The 25718-nt window shown below is 42.2% G+C and overlaps 1 protein-coding gene across 10 annotated transcripts in view; it reads left to right on the top strand.

Annotated features, from left to right (window-relative positions):
- PCNX1 (pecanex 1) overlaps nt 1–24915 on the top strand; it is a 129467-nt gene extending 104552 nt beyond the window's left edge. For 6 of the 10 annotated variants that reach the window (XM_037031518.1, XM_037031515.1, XM_037031516.1 and 3 more), the window contains 12 exons: nt 2922–2980; nt 5152–5367; nt 6510–6763; nt 8929–9159; nt 11823–11923; nt 12682–12832; nt 19110–19340; nt 20174–20448; nt 21785–21990; nt 22502–22944; nt 23356–23496; nt 23694–24915. In XM_037031518.1, the coding sequence (XP_036887413.1) occupies nt 2922–2980; nt 5152–5367; nt 6510–6763; nt 8929–9159; nt 11823–11923; nt 12682–12832; nt 19110–19340; nt 20174–20448; nt 21785–21990; nt 22502–22944; nt 23356–23496; nt 23694–23834 (2449 nt within the window). In that variant the 3' untranslated portion in view covers nt 23835–24915. Of the gene's footprint in view, nt 1–2921; nt 2981–5151; nt 5368–6509; nt 6764–8928; nt 9160–11822; nt 11924–12681; nt 12833–19109; nt 19341–20173; nt 20449–21784; nt 22015–22501; nt 22945–23355; nt 23497–23693 lie in introns of all 10 variants that reach the window. The other 4 variants (XM_037031511.1, XM_037031512.1, XM_037031510.1 and 1 more) reach the window with 1 other exon arrangement.
- The last annotated feature ends 803 nt before the right edge of the window (nt 24916–25718 follow it).

Here is a 25718-nt window from a genome sequence, read left to right as displayed (position 1 = left end):
TTTTAGAACATAGTTCTGGTTGAATATGCTCATTTTTCTGTCTTTTTAAAATATTATTTCTTAGAATTGTTCCACTTTTACAATACTCTGAAATTTAATGCCATACAGTGTTATATCATTATAATAGTCGTAATTAGTTATCTCATATTTTTCTTAGAAATAGCTATTTCTAGAGCTAAATGTTTTTATAGAACAAGTTTTTTATTAAAGATTTTATTTACTCATTTTTAGAGAGAGGAGAAGGGAATGAAGAAGAGAGGGAGAGAAACTTCAGTGTGTGGTTCCCTCTCACATACCCTTTACTGGGGACCTGGCCTGGAACCTGGGCGGTGTGCCCTGACTGGGCGTCCAGTCCGCACCACTTTGGTTTGCAGGCCGGCATGCAGTCCACTGAGCCACACCAGCCAGGGCATGAAGAAAGTTTTCAGGGACCATTTTGTACATGAAGTTGTACCCATTTAGGCTTGTTTCTTCAGGCTGTTTAATCTGATGCCTAATAATTGTCCTTGTATGTAATCTCTCCAAATGTCTTTATTTAAATTATTCTTTTTAAAGATTTTATTTTTAGACAGAGGGGAAGGGAGGGAGAAAGGGAGAGAAACATCCACGTGTGGCTGCCTCTCAAGCGTCCCCTACTGGGGGGAACCTGGCCTACAACCCAGGCATGTGCCCTGACTGGGAATCGAACCGGCAACCCTGTGGATTACAGGCCAACACTCAATCCACTGAGCCACACCAGCCAGGGCTCAAAATGTCTTTATTTAATTTAAGAGAGAATATCTAAAAGGAAACTTACTGAGTTGTGGGGCTTAAACATTTTAAAAGGCTTTTAATATGCATTAACCTTGATTCAGAATAGGCTTGTACTAATTTATAATTCTGGCCAGCTCCATGTCTGCACTTGCCTACACTTTCACATATTGACACATACATAATATGAAATACTGTATAATATGAAATACAATAGAAAATAGTATTCTCACCTCTTAAACAATGAACTAGCTTGTGGATTTGAAATTTTGCCCTGGTCTCTTATCAAAAACCACACGTGGTGTTTTTCCCTTTTGTTGGATTTTAATGTTATTTATTTTCTGTTCTTCTGGGCCAACTTAAATGTAGTCCAAAATCACATCTGTGGCAGTACCTCTTAACCTGTTTGGTCTCAGAACCTTCTTAGATTCTTAAAAGTTATTGGAAGTCTCCAAAGAGTTTTTGTTGGTATAGGTTTCATCTGTCAGTGTTAACCATATTAGAAAACTTTAAAACTTTAAGTGTTTATTAATTTCAGAATGGCAACAATAAACCCATTACATGTAAACAAAAATAACATTTTTTAAATACACAGAACTATATTTACCATCCCACCAAAAAAATTAGTAAGAAATGTCATTGCTCTATAAATCGCTTTTCTGTCTGGCTTAATAAAAGAGAGCCGAATTCTCATACCTGCTTCTGTATTCAGTCTGTTGTTGAATGTGTTGTTTTAGTTGAAGGATGTGAAAGAAATCTGGGCTCACAGACATAGTTATTTAAGTAGCTTTTTAACAGCTTTTTTTTGACAATTGTGGATATTCTTTGATCATTTACTAGAAGTGAACAAATGGTTTGTTTCCTAAAGATTAGTTACAATGTCTAAAACCATTTCCATAAATTTCTGGAACTGTGTTACATTGGAATCTACTGATGTGTCTTAGACTTCGGATGGATCTTTTTTACCCATGTGTAAGCATATAACATCATTTATTGATCGTATAGAAAATATTGGTTCTCTGAGTAATGTAGACCTTCCAAATTTTGACACATTCCAATCAATAATATTTTTAAAATATGTTCATTTGTATCACCACCAGTCCCAGAAGAAAACTGTATGAGTGTTGGGAAGCTATCAAGCTCACAGTGGTAGATATAAATAAGTTTTCCAAAATTTGAATTTTTGCTTGAAAATTGTAATTTTTTATTATTGGCAGAAGATACCATTATCACTTCTTTTCCTTGAAATGGCAGACTCACTTTCATTTTTTAGAAATCTTTGTCAAATACTTGTCTATGCAATCACCCCTCAGTCATTCGAGTGAAAACGGTCTCCCATGAAGAAAAGCGGCCTGTGCGGCTTGTACGTGAAGCCGTTGCACCCGTGCTTTCCCGAGACACTGTCCGCCTTTAGGATGCAGCGGACGTGCTCTATGAGTGTTTAGCCACCCTCAGTGTGAAACACACCTGTCCTGAGGGCTGGTAATTTAATAAAGTTAGTATTTTTCGTTGCTTCATTAAGAACATTTTAAAGTGAGACTTGACTTTTTATACATTGTTTTGCCTGTGTCTGAGTGGCAGTGACAACCAGTACCGGTGGGCACCCTGCCTTGATTCGTGTTAAAGAGCAGCGGCGTCCCACATTGCCGTTGCACCGTCAGGGCCATTGTCTGCACAGTGAAAGAAAGCAGGCAGCAGCCCAGTGCTGCTGTGAAGGTAGTGTTGATGTGGGAAACCCCCTGGAAGGGTCTCATTGAGTCCCCCCCTCTGTGGGACTCATGAGATTCTGGGAACCACCGTGCCACTGGACGTTAGTAGCTGTACCTTCCCCTTGCAGAGAGTGTTTCATGCACTGTGTATTTTTAAGATCTTTATATGGAATGGATTTTTTCATCCTCAGTTTTTTTGCATGAAACTCATTAGTGTCTCTCTGCACACTGTTCAGTGTCACACGAGTTGAGAAATAACTGCTGTGCCCGTGCACGGTGGGTGTGGGAGAGTGAGGACAAGGAGCCTTGCCCCGGTGCTGTGCTGCTGCGGGCTTTGTCAGCGTGCCGAGCGCAGGTCTCTCGGAGGTAGTTGTGAGGCGACAAGGCTTGTTTCACTTGTCAAATAGTGGGCGTTTTTAAATATAAAAAGTTTACTAAAAATGTTTATTTTGCCATCTTCAGCACAAAACGTGTGGATCATTCAAATACCAGATTGGCTTCCCAGCTTGATAGAAATCCAGGTAATAGTTTTATTTGTGAATTAAGAGCCATGTCTAATGAATTAGTTACGTATATATGTATTTCACTCTTGTGTTGGTGATCTTGTATTAGTTCCAAATGGTCATGTTTTAGAAACCAAATATCCTTTGTTTTATTTTGTTTTACTTTAGCAAAATATACGTGAGTTAGATTATCTACAATTTATATACCCTTTTCTTATAAAGTGCATTTAAAGAACACCGATAAGGATAAAAAATGTCATTCAAAGATTATTATTACATAGGTTAAAAAGTAGAACACAGTGAAAAGGAAAATTGCTTAGGGGTCTTGAATACTGTGCAATCTGATGAATACGTGTTTTATTAATATGTTTGTTTTTCCCTCCCCTGAATGTTTAGATAAATATTAATTTAGTTTATTGTATACAGAAATGTCACATAGGGGGGCCAAATAGCCACTCAACATAGGGCTTCAGTGGGCGGCACTTCAGTGGTGTTACCATGATCTTACAGCTGATTCACAGTTTGGTCATTTGGGAAGCATCCTTTTGTTGGCCCAGCCATTAGTAATTTGATACAGAGAGTGCGAATCTCATTTCTTCAACCATAGAGATGAACATATCAACCAGAAATCCAAGGTATTAATTTACTAAAAGAACTATTACTCTCCAAATAGGCAGGAATATTGGTATTCATCTGACTCAGATTCCTTCAAATGCCATCTACTTAAGAAACTAAATTATAGCGATCAGATTAAATCATAATTACAAAATTGAATTAAGGAGAACTAATTAATCAATATTAATGACTGTCATTATCACATTCTGGTAGATGAACCCACCTCAGCTCTAGTATGTCCCAGTAAAAGGCTCGTCGGCCTCACAATGCTGAGGACGCCACCTGCACGTCAAGGACCACGTCCTGAGTACCACGTTTGTGGTGGGCACACAGTGCCTTGTACAGGACCATCTTACTGAAGTGAGAGTTGGAGTGCCCTTTCATATGTCATTATTTAGTTAGGCTGAGTTTAAAGTAATTATTAAGCTTTACATATTTTGCCATTTCCCAGTATGATACTTTAGGCACTCGTTTGCAGGTTATCGCTTTGCATGGGTTACTTCTGAAGATGCCACTTCCTCCCCCCCGCAAGATTGTATTTGTGTATTTTTAGAGAGAGGGGAAGGAGGGAAGAAGAGAGGGAGAGAAACACTGATGTATGAGACATACAGCAATAGGTTGCGTCTTGCACGCCCCCAATGGGAGACCTGGCCCACAACCCAGGCATGTGTCCTGACTGAGAATTGAACCTGTGACCTGTTCAGTTTGCAGGCCAGAGCTCAACCCACTGAGCCACAGCAGGGCTAAAGATGGTCATTTTTTTATTGAGTGATGTTTTATCCTATTTTTTAAAAGGATGACTCTAATACATTTTGTAGGTTCTTTGCCACTGTTTCTGTGTGTACAGTTTATTAGTTTTAACTATCTCAGTATACAAGTTATTTTGACAGACAATTTCTTTTTGTTTTGAACTATCTTATTTGTTAAAATCTTGTATTACCTTACTCACTTTCTTTATTGGTATTCTTTTTGTTCTAGTTCTGATTTTTTTCATCTATTTCATTTCTCTTGAATGGCTTTAATAAGGCATAGTTCATTCAACAATGGTAGAAACAATCGTGGACTCTTAAAAAGGTGGGAAAGACCTTAGATTTTATCTATTCCACCTGCCTTGTTTTATGGATGGGAACCATTGAGAGGTTATGTGACTTCTAACTCTGAATTCTGAAACTTTACCTATTACTCTATATGTCATTTTTATATAGAATTTGTTAAGAGTATGACAATTATTTTCCTTGACAAAAATAGATACAACCCTAACTAGAAATTAGTTTTAATATTTTTAAATTTCTTTTAAGATTTTATTTATTTATCTTTAGAGGTGAAGGGAAGGAAAGAAGGAGAGAAATGTCAATGTATGGTTGCCTCTTGTGTGTCCCCTGCCAGGAACTAGCCTGCAACCCAGGCATGTGCCCTGACTGGGAATCCAACCGTGATCCTTTGGTTCGCAGGCCTGCGCTCTATCCACTGAGCTACACCAGCTAGGGCTAGTTTTAATATTTTTAACAATCCTGTATGTTGATATAAAGGGGACTTAGGGTAAAATTTAACATTATTTTAATCCCTTCTTGTAGGATCAGATGACAACAATCTGAATTCCATCTTCTACGAACATTTAACCAGATCCCTACAACACAGTCTCTGTGGTGATTTGCTCCTAGGACGGTGGGGGAACTACAGTACAGGGGACTGTTTCATTCTTGCCTCTGACTACCTCAATGCGTTAGTGCACCTTATAGAGATCGGCAATGGGCTGGTCACCTTCCAACTGCGGGGACTCGAATTCAGAGGTAAGATGTTCGCCTTCTATTTCCATAATGTACTCCTGTGATATCTAAGTTTTGTGTGTTTACATCACAAGTCAAAAGCTGTCATAAAATTTGATCCTTAATCTTTGGAATTGTAGAATAAGAAAAGTTACTAGAGAGTAATTACCTGATTTTTCCTCAATACTACACACTCGGAGAGGAACCGTTTTCACGGTGTGCTGTGTATGTAAAGGTAGTAATGTGAGTGTGTAACCGACTTGTTTTCCTGGTGGTGTTGGGTTTCTGTTGTTCCGCGCTTGCTCTCTTGCCAGTCTCTGTCTGTGACCAGTGCGTGTGTCTGTCAGATGGCTGGCAGAGTGCGGTGTGTTTTCGTGTGAGGCAGAGAGTAGCTAATTGATTTACTTTCATATGGACACCAAGCCTTTGTCCTCAACAGCCTTTTTTAAAAATTGGAGTGAAATTCACATTACATGAAATTATCAATTTTAAAACAGACAAATCAGGGGCATTTAGTACATGCACAATCTGATATCATATAAAAGAATGTAACTTCAAAGAATCGTGCAGAGTAATCAGACTTCATACATACATAATGAAAACTATCAGCAAACTTCAAAGGCCAGTTATTGTTGGAATCGACAACAAAAACAGTTTCAATTATGTACTTAATATTAAATTACAATAGACTGTGACAATTTAGACAGCCGAACAAGCAGGATGTGTACGGTATGTTGGCTTGTGGCACAGACGTGGTGCTGAGAGAGCTCAGCTTCTTCCGAGTCCTGCGCGTCTGCGTGTCAGTGCCCCAGGATGGTTCAGTTCTCGTTCTGCTCCTCCTCCTCAGAATTCACTCAAACCCTCCTGAGTGGTACCGTTACTTAGTTGGTCTTCATCCAGTAGGAATGCAAATGCAAATTTGAAAGGTTTGGGAGTCTGTGGATAAAAATTAAGGAGGTTACCCTACAAATTCCAGGACCTCGAATGTGCTGATGCGCATTGTCGTTCTGCAGGAGATAGCATCCCTGCTCTCAGGAGCTGTGGTTTGTTAATGGACATTCCAGTCAGTCACATACTTCCACTTGTTACAAAATGTCTCTTCTCCAAGTATCTTGATCTTTAAAGCATTTGTTTTCCCAGTTTATGACTTTGTCCCCGTTTTTAAGGTACTTACTGCCAGCAGAGGGAAGTGGAGGCGATAACCGAAGGTGTTGAAGAAGATGAAGGGTTCTGCTGTTGTGAGCCTGGCCACATTCCTCACGGGCTTTCCTTGAACGCTGCGTTTAGCCAGCGCTGGCTGGCTTGGGAAGTCATAGTCACCAAGTACATTCTGGAGGGTTACAGCATCACTGACAACAGTGCTGCTTCTATGCTTCAAGTCTTTGACCTGCGGAAAGTACTCACCACTTACTATGTCAAGGTGAGGGTGCGTGTGTGCCTGCTTCAGTCTTCTGGCAATTGAAGGCTCTTCGTGGGTAAGATATGTGCATGTAGATAGATAGATAACTTTAATATAGATACTTATTTATATGTGTGTGTATTTTTTCACTTGTGCTTTGCCTCTGTGCAGTGATTTAAATTCTCTAGTATCCAGTATAGCCAGTAATTTATACCTATGATGGTCTTGCTGGTTTTTTTTCTTTAGTGAATAATATTAATAGCTACAACTTGTAGCTCAGATGTTCTAGGTACTGTGCTGAGGAATAGACACACACACATATATATACATACATGTGTCTTACCTCATTCTCTAAAGCGATGTCCCAGTTTTACAAATAAACAAAAATTAGAAGTTTGTTTGCCAAAGTCCTCCAACTAACCGGTAAAGTTAGGGATTTAAAACCCAAGCTTGTCTGACTCCTGAGCCCTAGCTGTTAACCACCACTTTGCACTGTTTCAACAAGCTGAATAAAAGCATTACAAGACTGGGGAGGTCACCAAGACCACCGTCAGGTTTGACAGTTTGCTACACAAGGACTCACAGAACTCAGCAAAGCCTTTATACTCAAAGTTAGGATTTACTGAAGCAGAGGGAAGCAGATTAAAATCAGCCAAGGGAAGGGCACACAGGGCAGGGTCCCGAGATGCCAAGGGGCGAGCTTCCCAGGTGCTCAGACCCAGTGGAGTTGTGCGGATGACGCCTGTTTCTCCCAGCAGTAAGTGTGGCAGTACTCACCGAGCATCGTCAGTCAGGGACCCTCACCTGAGCCCCAGGGTGGAGGGTTTGTGTTGGAGCAGAGTCACTTAGGCTTGGTCGACCACCCGCTTGGCCAGCCCGAGTCTCCGGCTCCTCTAGAGGTCACAGCTCCAAGCCTCCAGGTGAACAGAAACCCTATTGGAGGCTACCTGCCCGGAACCCGGAGCAAAGCCCAAACCTCTGGGCAAAGTTAGGTCTTTACCGCACTGGTATTTTACTTTTGCTAAAGATTTTATAAAAATACAGCATGGCTATGATTTAGGGCCTTCCAGGCAAAGCTGATATGTTTCAAGATGAAAATGTGTGCTAAATTTTAATAGCCCATATGTGAAATTTCTATATCTTATGTTGTTATCTACATATACCGCCTTATTGTACTGACTGGGTGAACCTTGAATCTTCTATTTAATGTTTGATTAAACACAACCTCAGGAAGATAAAGAGATTGATTTTACAACATATTTCATATGTGTGTTTGTGCGCATGGCATTTTTTTTGTTTCTGAATATGTATATTTCTTTTTAAAATATTTTATTTATGTATTTTTAGAGAGGGGAAGGGAAGGAGAAAGAATGGGAGAGAAACATCAATGTGTGCTTGCCTCTCATGTGTCCCCCACTGGTGATCTGACCTGCAACCCAGGCATGTGCCCTGACTGGGAATCAAACCGGCGACCCTTTGCTTCACAGGCCTGTGTTCAGTACACTGAGCTACACTAGCCAGGGCTGAATATGTATATTTGTGTTGCTTTATAGAAATATGTGAGATATATTTCTATAACTTGAGCTATGGCCACAGTATGATATAGTAGCTTTCTGAGAAATTTCTCAAAATGAATGTACCACAATAAATGCTTTCCACCTCTCTTAAAAGATCCTAAATTCAGAAGATCTAAAACCAATAGACTAGAGTTATTATTTTTTAGACTAGAATTATTTTTGAAGTTGCTTTGCTGAATTTATGGTTGTGATTTTAAAAATACTAAATGTTTTTCCATCCAGGAAGTCCTGAAGTATATTATTATAGCATTCTTAAAATGTACCCTATTTTTTGAACCATAAGACACACCTAGGTTTTAGAGGAGAAAAATAGGAAAAAAATTTTTGAAGCAAAAAATGTGGTGAAATATTTAATAACATAAATAACTATTTCACCAACGTAACTGTAAACAGAACTCAACAGCAGCATTAACAACCATTATTCCTCCCAAATTGGGGGGGGTGCATCTTACAGTCCTAAAAATGCTGTGTATTTATAATATTGAGCCAGAATAACATATTTTTGAGTTGTACTGTCATAATAAATACTTGGAATGTACTTACTGAGGATTGACGTTAATTCAAACTGTGATTTAGCTTGGATTTTTTCACAACTCTTTTTCTTGTCAGGGCATCATCTACTATGTCACGACCTCTTCGAAGCTGGAGGAGTGGCTGGCTAATGAGACGATGCAGGAGGGACTGCGCTTGTGTGCTGACCGCAATTATGTGGATGTGGACCCAACATTTAACCCGAACATCGACGAAGACTATGACCACCGACTAGCAGGCATATCCAGAGAGAGCTTCTGTGTGATTTATCTCAACTGGATAGAGTACTGCTCTTCCCGAAGAGCGAAGGTAGAGTTTATTTCACTTATAACTCTTTGAATCTGTTTTTCTGAAGATGGAAAGGGTATCTCTGTTTGTTACTGTGAGGTCACTTTTTCCCAGCCTTTCTGTTTCTGACCTTCCTGGTTCCTGATGGCTGGGCCAGACCAGCCACCTCAGTCCGGGTCAAGTTACAGGCAGTGGCCCGCCTTGTGTTTTCACCTGCAGTTCACCCTCTCCCTTTGATCAGCCTGCCGTCCCTCTGTGCACGCACACAAATGGCCGTTACCCCCATACCCATTCTGCCACAAGCCACATTTAAGGACAGTTTCATATTTTCATTTCAAATTCAAAGTCTAAACCAGCACAGTCCGATAGAATTTTCTGCAGTGATGGAAGGGGTCTCTGCTGATCCAATGTGGTAGTTACTAACCCACCACATGTGGCTATTATCAAACGCCTGAAATGTGGCCGGTATGACTAAGGAACTCAGTTTTAAATTTTATTTAATTTTAATTGGCTTATCTTTAGGACTAGTGGGCTAGTGGCTACCATACTGGACAGAGTTCGTCTAGACTCCTGACTTTCAGGTGTGAACATGGGTAAAATGAGCTAGGAATGTGTACAAATGCAGATTTTTGGGCCTTACCTGAGATTCTAATTCTGGGCTGGGGGTCCAGAATCTTCTTCACCTTGGTGGTTGTAATTCAGCTGGTTTCTCATCCACACTTCAGGATAACTTATTTTATCCTGTAACTAAAGCAAGTTATAGACCTTATCAACTACTGCTTTCTTTCTAGGTCTTGTGCTCCCGTGGCTATGTTATTACTCCCCTACTTAGGCTCCGTGTAACACACCACACCAAGGCCTGTGGTTCCCAAAGCTAATTCCTGCCACCGCTGCTGCTTTCCGAGCAAAAGTCTGGTGTGGTTGAACCAGCAGCACTGTAGGTACAGGACGACTCTGGGTCACAGAGCATCGTGGGCCTCCGTGACAACCAGCACCATTCTCTTGGTCGGGGGTGTGCACTGGCCGTCTTTAGACCTAGCACCTGCTGTAGTCTTAGGCATACAGTTTTCATCAGATTTGGACATTTTTCAGCTATTCACTTTTCCTGGTGCTTTTTTCTGTCTTCTTCCCTCTTTTGTGGACTTCTCCCCTACAGTTGCATTTCCATTAGGCTACCTGATGTTGTACAGCTCACCAGTGCTTTTTTCAGTCTCTTCTGTCTCTGTGTTTAATTGTGCATAGTCTCTGTTGCTATATTTTTAGATCATTATTTTTTTCTTCTACATTGTTTAATATGTGATTAATTTCATCCAGTGTATTTTTTTTAATCTCAGACATTGTATTTTTTGTATCTCTTGAAGTTTAACTTGTCTTTTTCATAAATCTTTTATGTCTCTACTTAGCATGATGTCATTTCTCTGTCTTTTGAACAGATAACGTTTTTAGTGTTCTTTTTGACTAATTCTGACATTTGTGTCAATTCTGGGTCAGTTTTGATTAAGTGATCAATTAATTGATTATTCTTTTATGGGTTCTTTTTTCCTGCTACTTTACATGCCTGGCAATTTTTGATTGAGTGCTAGACTTTATGAATTTTGCTTTGAGAGGTGCTGGATGGTTTTGCATGCCTGTAAATATCCCTGACTTTTGCTCTGTGACACAGCTGAGTTCCTTGGGGACAGTTTGATCCTTTCAGAGCTGCTTTTAAGCCTTCTTAGGAGGGACCAGTCTTTAGTTTGGAGCTGCTTCTTCCCCATTACTGGGACAGTACTGTTCTGAGTCGTTGGGAGGGTAGATCTTTCAAGTTCTCATCACCAGGAAGAAAAGCTGTGTAACTACGTATGGCAGTGGAATTTCTTCTATAGAGTATTGGGATCTCAGCGAAACATCTCAAAGTACTTACACCTAGGGTTTTATTTTAGTATATCCAAGTATTATGAAGTGTTAGATTTTATCTAAAGATTCCAAAGACCCTCCTCATAAACATCGATGTGTCATTCAATGTTCTGTGGTTTCTTTTCATTGAAACTTTTATTTGAGGAGGTAGAAGCTAGTTGAGTTCCTTAACCTCTCTGATATGTTAAATAGATACACTCTGATTTGATAAGTACTTATATGGCTTTCTCATAATTAATGTTCTTTGTTTTTCTTTTTTTTAGGTGTAATTGATATTCAACATTATTTTCAGGTGTACATCATAATGATTGATATTTGTATATATTGAAAAATGGTCACCACAATAAATCTAGTTTTAACTTCCATCATCATACATAGTTACAAAGTTTTTTTCCTTGTGATGAGCACTGTTTTTAAAAAGATTTTGTTTATTTATTTTTAGAGGGGGGAAAGGGAGGGAGAAAGAGAGGGAGAGAAACAGCAGTGTGTGGTTGCCTCTCACGTACCCCCACTGGAGACCTGGCCTGCAACCCAGGCACCTGCCCTGACTGGGAATTGAGCGACCTTTCAGGTCGCAGGCCAGGACTCAGTCCACTGAGCCACACCAGCCAGGGCATGATGAGAACTTTTAAAATCTACTCTCAACAACTTTCAAATGTGCAATGCGATATTACCAACTATAGTTACTACATTAAATATCCGTGACTGACTTGTTTTATAACTGGAATTTGTACCTTTTGACCTCCTTCACCCTATTCTTTGTTTTTGTTGTTGTTTGTTTTTTGAAGCCGCTGGATGTGGACAAAGATTCTTCCCTGGTGACTCTGTGTTACGGACTGTGTGTTCTGGGACGAAGAGCTCTGGGGACTGCGTCCCACCACATGTCCAGGTAAAGGTGTTTCCCTTTTCAGGAAGGCATTGTGGGAAGCTGTACGGTCCGACTCTGAAGAATCTGGAATCGTTTCTCATGGAAGCATGTGATGCTAATTTATTGAAAAAAATCTCTTCAGATGTGGTTATGATATAGATCTTTTTGCTGAACTTGGTTGAGTTCTGTTAAGTGGGTAACAAAATTGGTTTTGAAAATTGACATATGCGGGCAACTACTGATAGTAAGAATTTAACAGATATGAGGCATTTTGAAAAATAATCAGCGCATAACATTTGATTGGTCTCCTCTCAATCTACATCTATTTTTCTAACAACTCACCTCTTTTTAAATTTTTCCGTATTTCCTTTTTGCCCAGAGAATTTATACTTTTAATGTAGTTGTGCATTTGATTTTGGAACTCTAAATATAAACTGGATTTCTGAACATACTCATCCAAAAGAATTAGAATTAAAAGTAGCATATATTTAAAATTTTCTGATTACTACATCTTTTCCATGGGCCCCTCAGTTTTGTAAACCTGTGTACTCTGCCTGTTGTTCATTTTCATGGACTCAGTGTTACAGTGTTTCATAGTCGAGGGTCCCAGGTCAAGAGGCCCCATGCCCTGTAATCCTGGTTTTAGGTGCTGACGTTAGTTCTTGGGTCTGTGTTTTTAAAGTGCTCCCTGGGGACTGTGATGCACTGCCAGGCGTAGGAGTCGGTGTAATGAAAGACCCTTGTCGAAATATGTAAACTTCTGTCTTCAATCCTAACAGTAACTTGGAGTCCTTCCTCTATGGATTGCATGCCCTGTTCAAGGGCGATTTTCGTATTTCTTCAATCCGAGACGAGTGGATCTTTGCCGACATGGAGTTACTGAGAAAGGTGGTGGTCCCCGGGGTCCGGATGTCCATTAAACTTCACCAGGTAAGGAGACGGGATTGCCGATTCATTGCTGTGACTTAATGGCGCTTCTTCACTTGACTTCCAAATTATATTTCTCGGGAAACTTTTGAGAAATGTTCTGATTTGAAACAAAGGAAACATGATTCAATGCAAGATGCCAGCATCTTAGAATCCCGAACCTGTGTCTCTAACAGTGAATTTGGATATTAATATTAGGGTATGATCTGGGCATGAGCCGTGAGGAGAAATTGCACAGGCCCTGCAACGCTTGCTTTGACTGTGCGTGATTATAGGTCACGCCTCTTCCGTGAGCGGGTGTTAGGTGCCGCTCGGTGTCGTGTAGCAGCATCTCAGGAGGCCTGGAAGTGCCGTTGTTACTGAGCTGTGAGTTTCGTTCAGCACATTTTATTGAGAAGTAGATGGCTGGGACAGAATTAATCTTAGTTTAATCCCAGTAGGGTTAAAAAATTAAAATGAGGCCCCAGAATGCATATTGCTCTGAATCTCTTCTTTTAAAGATTTTATTTATTCAGTTTTAGAGAGCAGGGAAGGGAGGGAGAAAGAGAGAGAAACATCGGTGTATGAGAGAAACATCAATCAGTTGCCTCTCACATGCACCCCAACCGGGGACTAGGCCCGGAACCAGGAATCAAACTGATGACCTTTTGCTTTGGGGAATGATGCTCAACCAACTGAGCTTCACCAGTCAGGGTGCTGTGTATCATTTTTTTCCCATAGGTTTTATTTATTTATTTATTTTTAGAAAGAGGGGAAGGGCGGAAGAAAGGGAGAGAAACATCAATGTGTGGTTGTCTCTCATGTGGCCCCCAATGGGGACTTGGCCCCCAACCCAGGCATGTGCCCTGACTGGGAATCCAACCAGTGACGCTTTGGTTCGCAGCCCTGCGCTCAATCCACTGAGCTATGCCAGCCAGGGCTGTATCATTTAAAAAATATATTTGGAAATTAAGTAAAATAAGACTTCACTTAATGTTGTCAGTAGGTTCTGGAAACTGCAACTTTAAATGAAACAACATATGATGAAACAATTTTTCCCGTAGGCTAATTCATATAAACACCTGTTAAGTTCCTATGGCCTATTTCTGGCCACAGAAACAGCCAAAGTTCTAAATAAAGATCCAAAATACTTCTAAAGTTAAACATTGAAATAAATTTGAACTATACATGTGTTTAAGGCAGATAAATAAAAACAAGTTAGGTAGTTATTTTCCAGCCCGATCATTCCAGCTCAGGGTTTCAGGTGCCCAGAGCCTCTCCCTGCAGTTCAGGGGGTCAGGTGGGCACCTATCTGGGATGGGATGCCTTTAAATCACAGCACTCACACCCACTCAGACTGGGGCCATGTGGGCATGCCAGTTGACCTCACGTGCACAGCTTTGGGACATGGGAAGAAATGCCATCTGTATATCTCCCGAAATACGCAGATGTGGGGAGAGTGTGCCGACTCCACACAGACTATGGCCGCGCCAGGAATTGCCTTTTTGTTTTTTTCTCGTCAACATTACAACGAAGTGACGTTGTTCAAGGACTTGCGTACTGGCGCTTGCTGCTCTGATAACTCCACCCGACAGTGGTTACTGGGTCTGATGGTGGAGACGGTGTGGTAAGACTCGCTAAAATGCATCTGCTGTGCTCAGATCTGGTTGACTCTGTTTTTCCCCAAATGAGAGGCGAACCACTCTTCAGGTGATCTGAAATGTTGGGGTGAAGTTAATGTCCCATGTTGTTTAGGAGCATTTTCAATACGGGATATATGACTTGAAGGTCTCTGAAAGAATAGAATACCCTTTGGAGGATGATGGGGAAAATACATATTTGGGATCAAACAGAATTGTTTATCATCAGAGCAGCTTTACAGTTTCATGACAAAATTCAGTAGATTTAAAAGAAAGAGGTAGACTCCAGATGACAGTGTTTTTGTTTTTTCTTATTTTGTTATTCTTTGGTATCTCTCCTCTGTCTTGTTATGTCCTAAGAAACATCTAAGCCTGTAAGGAAGTTTTAGGAGATTTTATCCGAGCCAAACTGACAGCAATACTGGGAAGCAAGATTTCAAATGCTCCCTACAATGTTTTTAAGACCTCAGGTCTCTCAAACGGTACCGATGAAATACCCGCTGTGTAAGAAGTCATCTATTTTACATGGCAGGATTATCTGACAGTTCCTGACACACATCTTCGGTTAATCCTTAACATTATTATAGATACGTCCTCTCTGTCTGGCTGAGAGGAAGCTGGGGCACCAGGTCCAGAGCCTCCGATGCCCTAGCTCTTCACCTCTAGTCTCCCCCTGGAAGTTCTCTTGCCTGTGGCCGCCAGGTCCACTTCCTCCTGTGTGCCTTTGGCTGCGGCATCATTGCCTGTGACAGTGCTCCTCTACCTTGAGTCGGGCCCAGCCCACCTGGTGCAGCACACTCTCACCATTAGCTATGACTGTGACAGACGGGTGGGTAAGGAGATGGGCTTGGGCGCCTGGGGGCCATGGAGGGCTGGGGAGGGTCAGAGAGAGAGAGAGAGTGAGAGAGAATTCAGGTACAGCCTGGACAAGTATGTAATTCCCACAGGCCTTTGAGGAAAGGAGAGATTGACCTACAAAGCAGTAAGCAACAGCCGTTTATTGACCACCGCTTTGAGCCAGGAGTTGGAGTGTCCATGAGGGTACTCTTGAGCCAGGAAAAGATAAATGTGTACATCAGAACTGGTCATCTACAAAAGTGAATGATCGGCCTATGTATGAAAAGAAAGGGTTAGCACGTACTTGCCATGTGACCCAGCACTTTCACTCCTAGACATTACCCTAGAGAACGAAAGTGCGTGTCCATGCAAAGACTGAAACCCAGGTGTGCACAGCAGTTCTATTCACATAGCCCCAAACTGAAAACAACTCACATGCCCGTCAGTGGACGGACACACAATTGACGGGGTAGCTGCACGATGGAATGGTACTGAACACTGAAAAGAAATGAGCTACTGTTAGGTACCACAGCATGAATGAATCTCAAACATTATGCAGAGCAAGAGAAGTCAGACATTTAAAGGACACACTGTATGATTTTATTTAGATAAAATTTAAGACAGGCAAAATTAACCTGTAGAGACAGAGCAGATCAATGGTTGCTTGGAATGTAGACACTGAATGCCAGAAGGCAGCAAGGAACTTTGGGGGTGAAGCAAATGTTCTGTACCTGGACTGTAGCAGTGGTTACAGGGTCTGCGTAGATGTCGAAGTGCACGTAACTGCTCTCAGAATGGCTGTCATTTGTTGTATATAAGTTACACCTCAAACTTGACTTTCAAAAATGATTTTGTTCCTAGAGAGCTTAAAATATGGCTCATTATTGCTATATTACTTTTTTAAATTCCTCAGTCCAATCCTGTCCTCTTTTACCAAAACAAATATGATTTCCAATTTTGTACATTTTCTTTGTTTTCCTCACTCAAGTTGGTTTTTCATATCTCCATATATCTTTTTTCTGTTAAAGGGTATTTCTCTGTTTTCAGTTAAGGAAGATTAAAACTATATAAATGGCCTCTAAGACTGCGTTTCTTATTAACCAGGCACTTCTCTCACAAAGCCACATCTCTAGAATGATGCTCATAGACCGTTCTATTCTGCCTCTCCTCTAGTTGGGATATGGCTCAAAGCCATGAGCTTTGCGGACAGAGCAAGGGTCCTAGTTCTAGACAAGCTGGTAGAACCCTTTCTGAAAAAACCCTCTTGGTCTTCATAACTACTCACTCATTTAATAAATGGGTATTTAATAACTGTCTACCATATGCAAGATTCTGTGGCAGGCAGCATGGATGAAACAGAGGAGTGTATAAAATGTATCTCCCATTCAGAAACCTGTAAATTAACAGAAGATACAGGACAGGTACCCAACTAACCGTAACACAAATCTGAATTTCTGAAATGGTGTGTTATTAAGGAAACACAAATGTTGCATTGGCTGCCTTCATATTTATAGTTAAGAGGCTGAGAAATTTTCATATACAGGTAAAGTAATGGATTTGTACGTAAGCCAGCTAATGAGGAGTGTTCTCTCTGTGAAGGGGAGGTGAGAGGGAGCAGGAAGGCAGCATCCCCAAGGATGTACACCCAAGTCTGGAGGTTAGGCTACATGAGAATAATAAAAGTGTTCGCGGGGCATGTGAATAATGTTTAATGGTAACGTCAAGAGTTCTCCAAGACACTGTTTCCTCTAACTCTTACAGCAACCTTGCCAAGTAGGTTAAGCAGATGTTACTGGCACTCACAAATATCAAAATGGAAGCTCAAAGAGTCTTAGCTACTTCCTAGGTTTAGATGGTAATACAAGGACTTAAACATTTTCAGAGTATTTTTTCATGTAGTTCATATCTAATAATAACATGCTAATTTGAAATTTTCTTTTTTTAAAATATATTTTATTGATTATACCATTACAGTTGTTCTATTCCCCCCTTCATTCCCCTCCACCCGCACACTCCCTCCCCCACCATTCTCCCCCCCTTAGTTTATAACCATGTGTCTCAAGTTCTTTAGATTCTGTATTTCCCCCACTATTCTCGCCCTCCCCCCTATTCATTTTCTGCCTACCATCTATGCTATTTTCTGTGCCTTCTCCCTTCTTCTCCCCCTCCCACCCCCCTGTTTCTAACCCTCCATGTGTTCTTCATTTCTATGGTTCCACTCCTGATCTAGCTGTCCTCTTGCTTTGCTTTTGTTTTAGGTGTGGTTGTTAATAACTGTGTGTTTGCTGTCCTTTCACTGTTCATCTTTTTCATCTTCTTTTTCTTAGATAAGTCCCTTTAGCATTTTATATAATAAGGGCTTGGTGATGATGAACTCCTTGAACTTGACCTTATCTGAGAAGCACTTTATCTGTCCTTCCATTCTAAATGAAAATTTTGCTGGATAAAGCAGTCTTGGCTGTAGGTCTTTGGATTTCATGACTTGGAATACTTCTTTCCAGCCCCTTCTTGCCTATAAGGTCTCTTTCGAGAAATCCACTGACAGTCTGATGGGCACTCCTTTGTAGGTGACTGTCCCCTTATCCCTTGCTGCTTCCAGGATTCTCTCCTTCATTTTAGTCTTGGCTAATGTAATTCTGATGTGCCTTGGTGTGGTCCTTCTTGGGTCCAACTTGTTTGGGACTCTCTGAGCTTCCTGGATTTCCTGGAAGTCTATTTCCTTTGCCAAACTGGGGAAATTCTCCTTTATTATTTGTTCAAATAAGTTTTCCACTCATGGCTGTTTCTTTCCCCCTTCTGGTACCCCTATAATCCGATGTTGGAATGTTTAAAGATGTCCTGGAGGTTCCTAAGCCTCTCCTCATTTTTTTGAATTCTCATTTCTTCATTCCTTTCCGGTTGGATGTTTCGTCCTTCCTTCTGGTCCATTCCATTGATTTGAGTCCCAGTTTCCCTTCCATCGCTATTGGTTTCCTGGACATCTCCCTTCATTTCAATTAGTTTAGCCTTCATATGTTCCTCTAATTTGTGACTAAAATCAACCAGTTCTGTGAGCATCCTGATCACCAGTATTTTGAACTGTACATCTGATAGGTTGGCTATCTCTTGGTCGCTTAGAATTATTGGCTCTGGGACTTTGAGTTCTTCTTGCGCCATCTTTTGGGCTGTTCATGCCTGTTCTGGAGCAGGATCGGAGCCCTAAAGTGTTCACTAGAGCAGGGCAACTAAGTTGCTGGGTTGTGATGCTGTATGTGTGGGCGGGGTCAAAGAGGGACAATGGCTTCTCTCTGCCGCCTGCCGCCCTGGCCCCCACTGGCACCGCAGCCACCACTGTCACCAGGCCCACGCGTTTCGTTCCACTGCACGTGAGTGTGCCACCGCTGTCAGCCCCCCACCACTGGGTTCGCCCCCTGGGGCCTGCGTGGTCCGTCTCACTGTGCGCGAATGTGCGACCTCGGTCAGTCTGCCCCACATGCCGACTGGTTCCAGGCTGCCTTCGCGTCTAGGTCAGGGGATCTGTCCTGCCCGACCCAGCTCCGCTGCTGGCTCCGCCCCTCTTACCGTCCCCGTTGAACGGTTCGTAGTTGTCAGACTTCTGTATAATTCCGTTTTCTGGTCTTTGGGTGTGTCTTTGTTCTCCAAACCTTTGTTGTATTCAAACTTGGTTGTGGGAGAAGGCACAGTGTTTCCACCTATGCCTCCATCTTGGCGGAAGTCTTCTGAAATTTTCTAGTAACAGACTTAGTAATTACAGAAGTTTTTATCATCCTGGAAGTCATTCTCTTTGTTTCCTAAAAAAGATAATTTTTTTTTTCTGTGTACAGGATCATTTCACTTCTCCAGATGAGTACGATGACCCTACTGTGCTCTATGAAGCCATTGTATCTCATGAAAAAAACCTCGTGATAGCTCATGAAGGGGACCCTGCCTGGCGGAGCGCGGTGCTTGCCAACTCCCCCTCCTTGCTCGCGCTGCGGCACGTCATGGACGACGGCACCAACGAGTACAAGATCATCATGCTCAACAGGCGCTTCCTCAGCTTCAGGGTCATCAAAGTAGGTTCCCGAGGCATTAACTGGCATCTGGGAAAATGGCAATGTATAATCTTACCCAAACTTTTAAAAGTAGTTGAAACTCTTAAAAAAATAAGCATACTGCATTAGCATTTCTTATTTATAAGCACTTAATTCTATTATTTTGTCAGTCATTTAGTCTGTCTTCTGAAGTTTTCTAATATGCCATAAAGCCTTCACATTTTTTCTTATTTCTATTCTGGCAGTTTTAAAAATCTATTTTATGTGCCATTTGGGCAAATGTCCAACATCAGCTCTCTATATTGCTGATATGCTGCAATTCCTAAGTTGCAAAACTGTACCATAGATTGTACTGAGTAGCAATTAGTAAATGATTCACATTAACATTTCCTTGGATTTTGTTTGTTTGTTTTGGTAAACATCTTAGGGCTTTAATAGGCTTCATCCCTAAAATTGTATTTTGATAGTTTATAGTGGTTATTTTTCTCTCAACTTCATGTAATCAAGCCCCAAAGTCACAGACATTTCAACTCTAAATCTTTGTTACCTCTAGTTTCTATAAAGAATATCTGTTACAAAATTCAGTGCTTCACTAATTGGAAAACTAAATAGACTACATGTTGCTTGCTATTTTTCCAGGACACAGCAGAAGAAACTCTCTTTAGGTGCTCATTTTTATCAGCCTGCTAATGGCAGTGGAAAATAGGTTAACCTGGTCGAACGCGACCTGTTTCTGCCTGTTGCCTGCGCTTCACAGTTGACTGTCATAACACCGTTTGTACCCTCCCCTTCCTGCGTTTATATGAATGTCATTCCTGGCCCCTTAGCCCGGTTCCTGTGTGTTCTGGTTTCAGGTGAATAAGGAGTGTGTCCGCGGCCTTTGGGCCGGGCAACAGCAGGAGCTTGTGTTCCTGCGCAACCGGAACCCCGAGAGAGGCAGCATCCAGAATGCAAAGCAAGCTCTGAGAAACATGATAAACTCATCTTGTGATCAGCCTATTGGCTACCCAATCTTTGTATCACCGCTGACAACTTCCTACTCCGACAGCCATGAACAGCTTAAAGAAATTCTTGGGGGACCTATCAGTTTGGGAAATATCAGAAACTTCATAGTGTCAACCTGGCACAGGTGAGCCATGGGTTTGCGTGTTTCAGCGGTGGTGCATCCTGACGCTCAAGCTAGGCCTTGTATGTTACTGTCACCTGGAAAGTTTTTAGAAAAAATACACATTCCACAGCACAATGTGAATCTATTGTATCTGAACTTTAGGAAGTAGAGTCTGAGCATTTTTATCTTCAGATTTTTAGTAGAGAAACTTAATGTACAACTCTGGTTAAGAGCCCTTGCTTTAGCATTTAATATAGTCTTGACTAACCCCCTTTGTTTAATTTTATTTGCAGCCTATTGCTGCTGTTAGAATGTGTAGTCAGCAAACAGGACAAATTAGAGAAAAACACGAGAAACTTGTGCAGATCAATTCCTTCTGTCTTATCCCGTTCTGGCAGTAGGGGGAGCACTCCACTGAGGTTGAAACTCAGGTCTTGCAGCGCAAAGAGACTGCTGCCGTTTCCACCGCCCAGTCACCACTGAGGTCTCAGATCTGTAGTGTGTCTCCAGGAAGGCACGTTATCTTTTCTCTGTATTTAGTCTAGTGGATCATGGTGTGTGGTGTGCAAACATCCTGACTTGGTGATAGGTGATGAAAAAACTGCAGAGTATTCTTTTCAGTTCCTTAAGAGTCGTTCAGATCCATAAATCAGAGCTTAAGAAAAACAGGATCTGAGATTAGGGCAATAAACTCAAATACATGTTGTTAAATTCTTCTAGGAATACTCAGTATTCAAGAGTAAGGCTTCAGCGTTTTAACAGCAGTCCCCCTTCTGACAGGAGGAAGAACTCAAAGCAGGGTAATATTCAAAGAAGTTTTTTAGAAAAGAGGCATTACCATGAAATTGCCTTGTTTGCCCAGGACTGAGGGCCAAACCAGGGGCTGGATTTTCAGTGCGCAAACCAAGACAGTCGTGGGAGATGGGGACAGCCGGTCCCCTCCCACGTTAAAAAATAAATAATGAAAGGAGGAGGCGTCACTGCAGCAGCTCCCTTCAGATGCTATTGGGTTTTGCTTAAATACATTGGGTTTTCGGGTGTTTCGAACTTCAGAGGTGCTGAGTAGACACTGGCAAGAATTCTGTTCCCAGCTGTGACCTTAGTGGTACGACTGTGTCATGTGCAATTCTTGATTATGGTGCAGGAAAGGGGACGGGGGGGAGTGTCGGGGCAGTGAGTGTGAGGGGAGGGGAGGGCAGCCCAACAGACTCTGTGTTCCTAGCGTTCGTGGCACCAGAGAGACTTTCCATGGTGAATATTAACAGCACCAAGCATTCGGGGCAGCTAAAAATGAATAAAATACCTTATTTTGAAGTGCTCTTAGGATAATGCTGCCTGCTCTGGTATTCGTCCCTAGGTTACGGAAAGGCTGTGGAGCTGGGTGTAACAGTGGTGGCAATATCGAAGATTCTGATACTGGGGGTGGAACCTCCTGCACCAGTAACAGTGCAGCAGCTGCCAGTGATCCCCACAGCACCGTGTCCCCGGGAAGCACAGGAAACTCGGGCCAGGGGCCCGGAGCAGGACTCCACCCGCCCGTCACGTCCTACCCTCCAGCACTGGGTAATGTGAAACAGAATTGTGCAAGTACCTCTTAGTCGTGGGGTTCAGGTGGCATGTGTGCAGAGGATGGCCTGTTACCTGCTTGGAAGTAATATAAATGGAATATTCTGTTTGATTCACAGCTGGACATTATTGTGTATTTATATTAACTGTTTTATACGTATAAATATATATATTACTTGAAGTATTTCTTTCAGAGTATCCTTTTTTGAAAGCTAATAACAATTAATATAATTTATTTAACTTCTCTCCAAGCCTTGTGACAAAGAACACAGAAAAACCCACTGTTTAGTATCTCTGATAGTTTATATGTGACCCTGAATGTGTGTGAAAACTGCGCTGTGGTATCACTGTCTGTAGGTAGTGTAGATTGTCATCGGGATAGGTTGTAAGGATATTAATACTGTAGTTTGAGAAATAGTTAGTCTTAGAAGATCTTAGAATCTGTTAAAAACATACCCGTGTTTGAATCATTCCACTCAGAATGGGCTCTATGTCTCCCGTTCCCCAGGCACCAGCCGCAGCTCTCACTCTGTGCCGTCGGGCCTGGTCAGGCAGTCCCCGGCTCGGGCCTCAGTCGCCAGCCAGTCTTCCTACTGCCACAGCAGCCGGCACTCCTCCCTCCGGATGTCCACCACGGGGTTCGTGCCCTGCCGGCGCTCTTCCACCAGTCAGATATCGCTCCGGAACCTGCCGTCCTCCATCCAGTCCCGCCTGTCCATGGTGAACCAGATGGAGCCCTCCGGCCAGGGCGGCACGGCCTGCCTGCAGCACGGCCTGCCTTCCTCCAGCAGCTCCAGCCAAAGCATCCCAGCCTGCAAACACCACACCCTCGTGGGCTTTCTTGGGACAGACGGGGGCCAGAGCAGTACCTCCGATGCGCCACCAGGCAACACCTTAAGTCCTGCCAATAATTCACACGCCAAAAAGGGGGAGGTGATTTACAGAGTCCAAGTGAGTAAGCCCAGGCTGCTGCTTGCACTGTTCATCCTACACATTTATTTCCGTTTCTTTGTTGTGTAAAGGACTCTTGTGAAAACGCATCTTATGTTACTTAGTCTGGCACTAGAACATTTTTGAATGTTAAAACAAAAGCTTCTGTCATGGGTTAACCGAAAGCAAGCCGTGTCTCGGTGCCGACGTTTGGCCCCTGCTGCGCCCCTGTCCTGTGTCCGTTGCAGGAAGGTCTGCGTAGCAGGCCGAAGGGATTCGGCAGGTGGGTCCTGAGATTGTTTTTTATTCCATTGTAGACAGTGGAGAACTTGAGACACAGAGAGTCCTGTGAAATTTTGCTGGAGATGATGCAATTTTTCATCTTCAAGAGAAAAATGAATTGGAAATGATCTCAGTGTATTTACAATTTAGATCGTGGACCCCAGTCAGATTCTGGATGGGATCAACCTGTCCAAACGAAAAGAGCTGCAGTGGCCTGATGAGGGCGTCCGGTTGAAAGCCGGGAGAAACGGCTGGAAGGACTGGAGTCCTCAGGAGGGCATGGAAGGCCACGTAAGTTCTCCTGCGAGGCTCACGGGGCGCGGACTCTGCGTGGCTGACTGACGTGTATCCATGGTTTTAGTCGATGTATGTCCTCATGATTAATTGCCTGATAGAACTGCTGCCTCTAATCTTAAGTGAAGGACAGGAGCTTGTTGCATGTATTCAAGGTCTCTGCCTCTAACTTCTCCTTTCACTCTGATCATTAGGTGATTCACCGATGGGTGCCTTGCAGCAGGGATCCTGGCACTAGATCCCACATCGACAAGACAGTGCTCCTGGTCCAGATTGACGATAAATACGTGACTGTGATTGAAACTGGGGTCCTCGAGCTCGGGGCTGAAGTGTGAGCCCGGGCTTTACAACTGCATTTCTTTTCCCTCTCAATCTCAAGACATTGGAAAAGGAGGGGAGAGAGCAGAAGATGCTTGCAGGTGTCATTTCGATCCTACGAAGGGGAGACTTGAACGCAGAATGGGCCTGGTTACGCACCTCTCCTTTGCCCTTTGCCCTGGCTCCTGTTACTGTCTTCGTCCCCAAATAAAGCTGGAGTATTTTTTCTAAGTTAGCTGCCGAGAAAACATTTTGCATGAAGGATAAAGTTCTGTTAAAATACATCCTTTAAAAAAGGTTTTTCTTATGCATTGCCTATGCTTTAAATCAACAAACTTGATTTCTAGCTATGATCTCATATTTTTCTAATTTCTTTGCCAAAAATAATTGCCATGTTTTGTCATAGAACACAAAATCCATTTACCTTGATTTTTAAAAACAGACCGGTGTAGAAACCTTCTGTTTGACATATAGCAGTATAAAAGTTTAATGTACAGTGAAAGAGACTATGAACAGATTATCTTATTCCTCGAGCGCTAAAAATTTTAATGAAAAAAAACTGCACTAATTTTTTACAACAATGCACTAAAGTCTGAGAGTTCTCAGAACATTTATTTATATATAAAAATAAAATACCCTTATTTAAATTGCCTTTGGGATTAACCCCTTCCCTTCCCTCATCACCATGCACAGCAGGAGCTGCGCTGCCCGTTCTGTTCTGGGTTTGTACTTCATGCCAGTACAGCGGATGCTTTCTTTAAGGCGAGCACTGACTCTCAAGAGAGACACAGCTTCATCCTGGGTGTTTCCCGGAGCCAGCATCCGCGAGCCAGTCCTGTGGACACTGCCGCCAGGTCCCGTGTCTGCACCCCAGTCGGGCTCGCGTGCGGGGAGCGCCCGGGCCCTCTGCTGCCTTCCACGTGGGGCCAGCTCTGTGGGGGTCAGTCCTGGGAAGAAAATACTTGTGCTTTTCAAAGAAGAAGATGAACGTCCAGGAGTTTAAAGAATGGATTGATTGCCTTTTATTTTAAGAGCTCTCAGCTCTTGAAGTTATTCACGTGCAGTTCAGTTAATCAAGTAAAATTTTTTCAAACAAAATTATCCAGATGGTGCAGTTCTTATTGTTATATCCTCTTTCACAGCTTTGTCTTTTATTTTTCTCTCTCTCCTTTTTCTATTACTTGAATTTTATTTCTTGTAATTTATAGCATTTACCTGTAATTTAAAATATTTATAACTGTGAAATTGACTTAATTCATATGTTGTCTCATAACTTAAATTTTATTTTTTTAATGCATGTATTCAGGGAAATATATAACCTAGATTTACAACTGGGCTAGGTGGGAGCTGCAATTTATATTTGTCAACTGTTGCCATTTTTAAAGTCCTTCAGAAAACTTGACCTTGTTAAGTGAAAAAGAACACTGTATGTTTCCTCCGAGTGTTTAGGGGCAGCCATCGCTGGACCTCCTGAATGACAGTGGAGGTGAAGTTGATCTTCATAGAACATTTTAGTTCATCTGATAGATCCCACGTATCACTGTGTCAGCATGTGACACTGGCCATATTGCAGGCACTCACTAGCCACACAGGCCCCGTGGCTTCTACACTGGGCGGCATGGGTTTAAAGGGTCTTTTGGATGAGGTGACAGAAGACAGAAGCTGTTTTTCTGCTGTGATGTACGTCGTACAGCGCCGCACAGCACTTCAGTGGAAAGAAGGAAGTAGTTAGTGTACAGCATCTTACTGCATTTCCACCCCAAACCTATTTCTCTTGCCTTGTTCTAATTTAAAACTGCGGCGGTTATTCAGAGCCCAGTGTGCCTTGTGCTGACGTTTCCAGACTTCGCACTCTGCAAGATTCACTGCTTAAAAACGTTTGTCAGATGGTTTTCTGAACC

This window comes from Sturnira hondurensis, unplaced genomic scaffold (assembly GCF_014824575.4).
Source record: "Sturnira hondurensis isolate 20B ecotype Veracruz unplaced genomic scaffold, ASM1482457v3 Scaffold0021143, whole genome shotgun sequence".
In the NCBI taxonomy this organism is placed as follows: domain Eukaryota; kingdom Metazoa; phylum Chordata; class Mammalia; order Chiroptera; family Phyllostomidae; genus Sturnira; species Sturnira hondurensis.
This window is presented reverse-complemented; position numbering and strand designations above follow the sequence as displayed.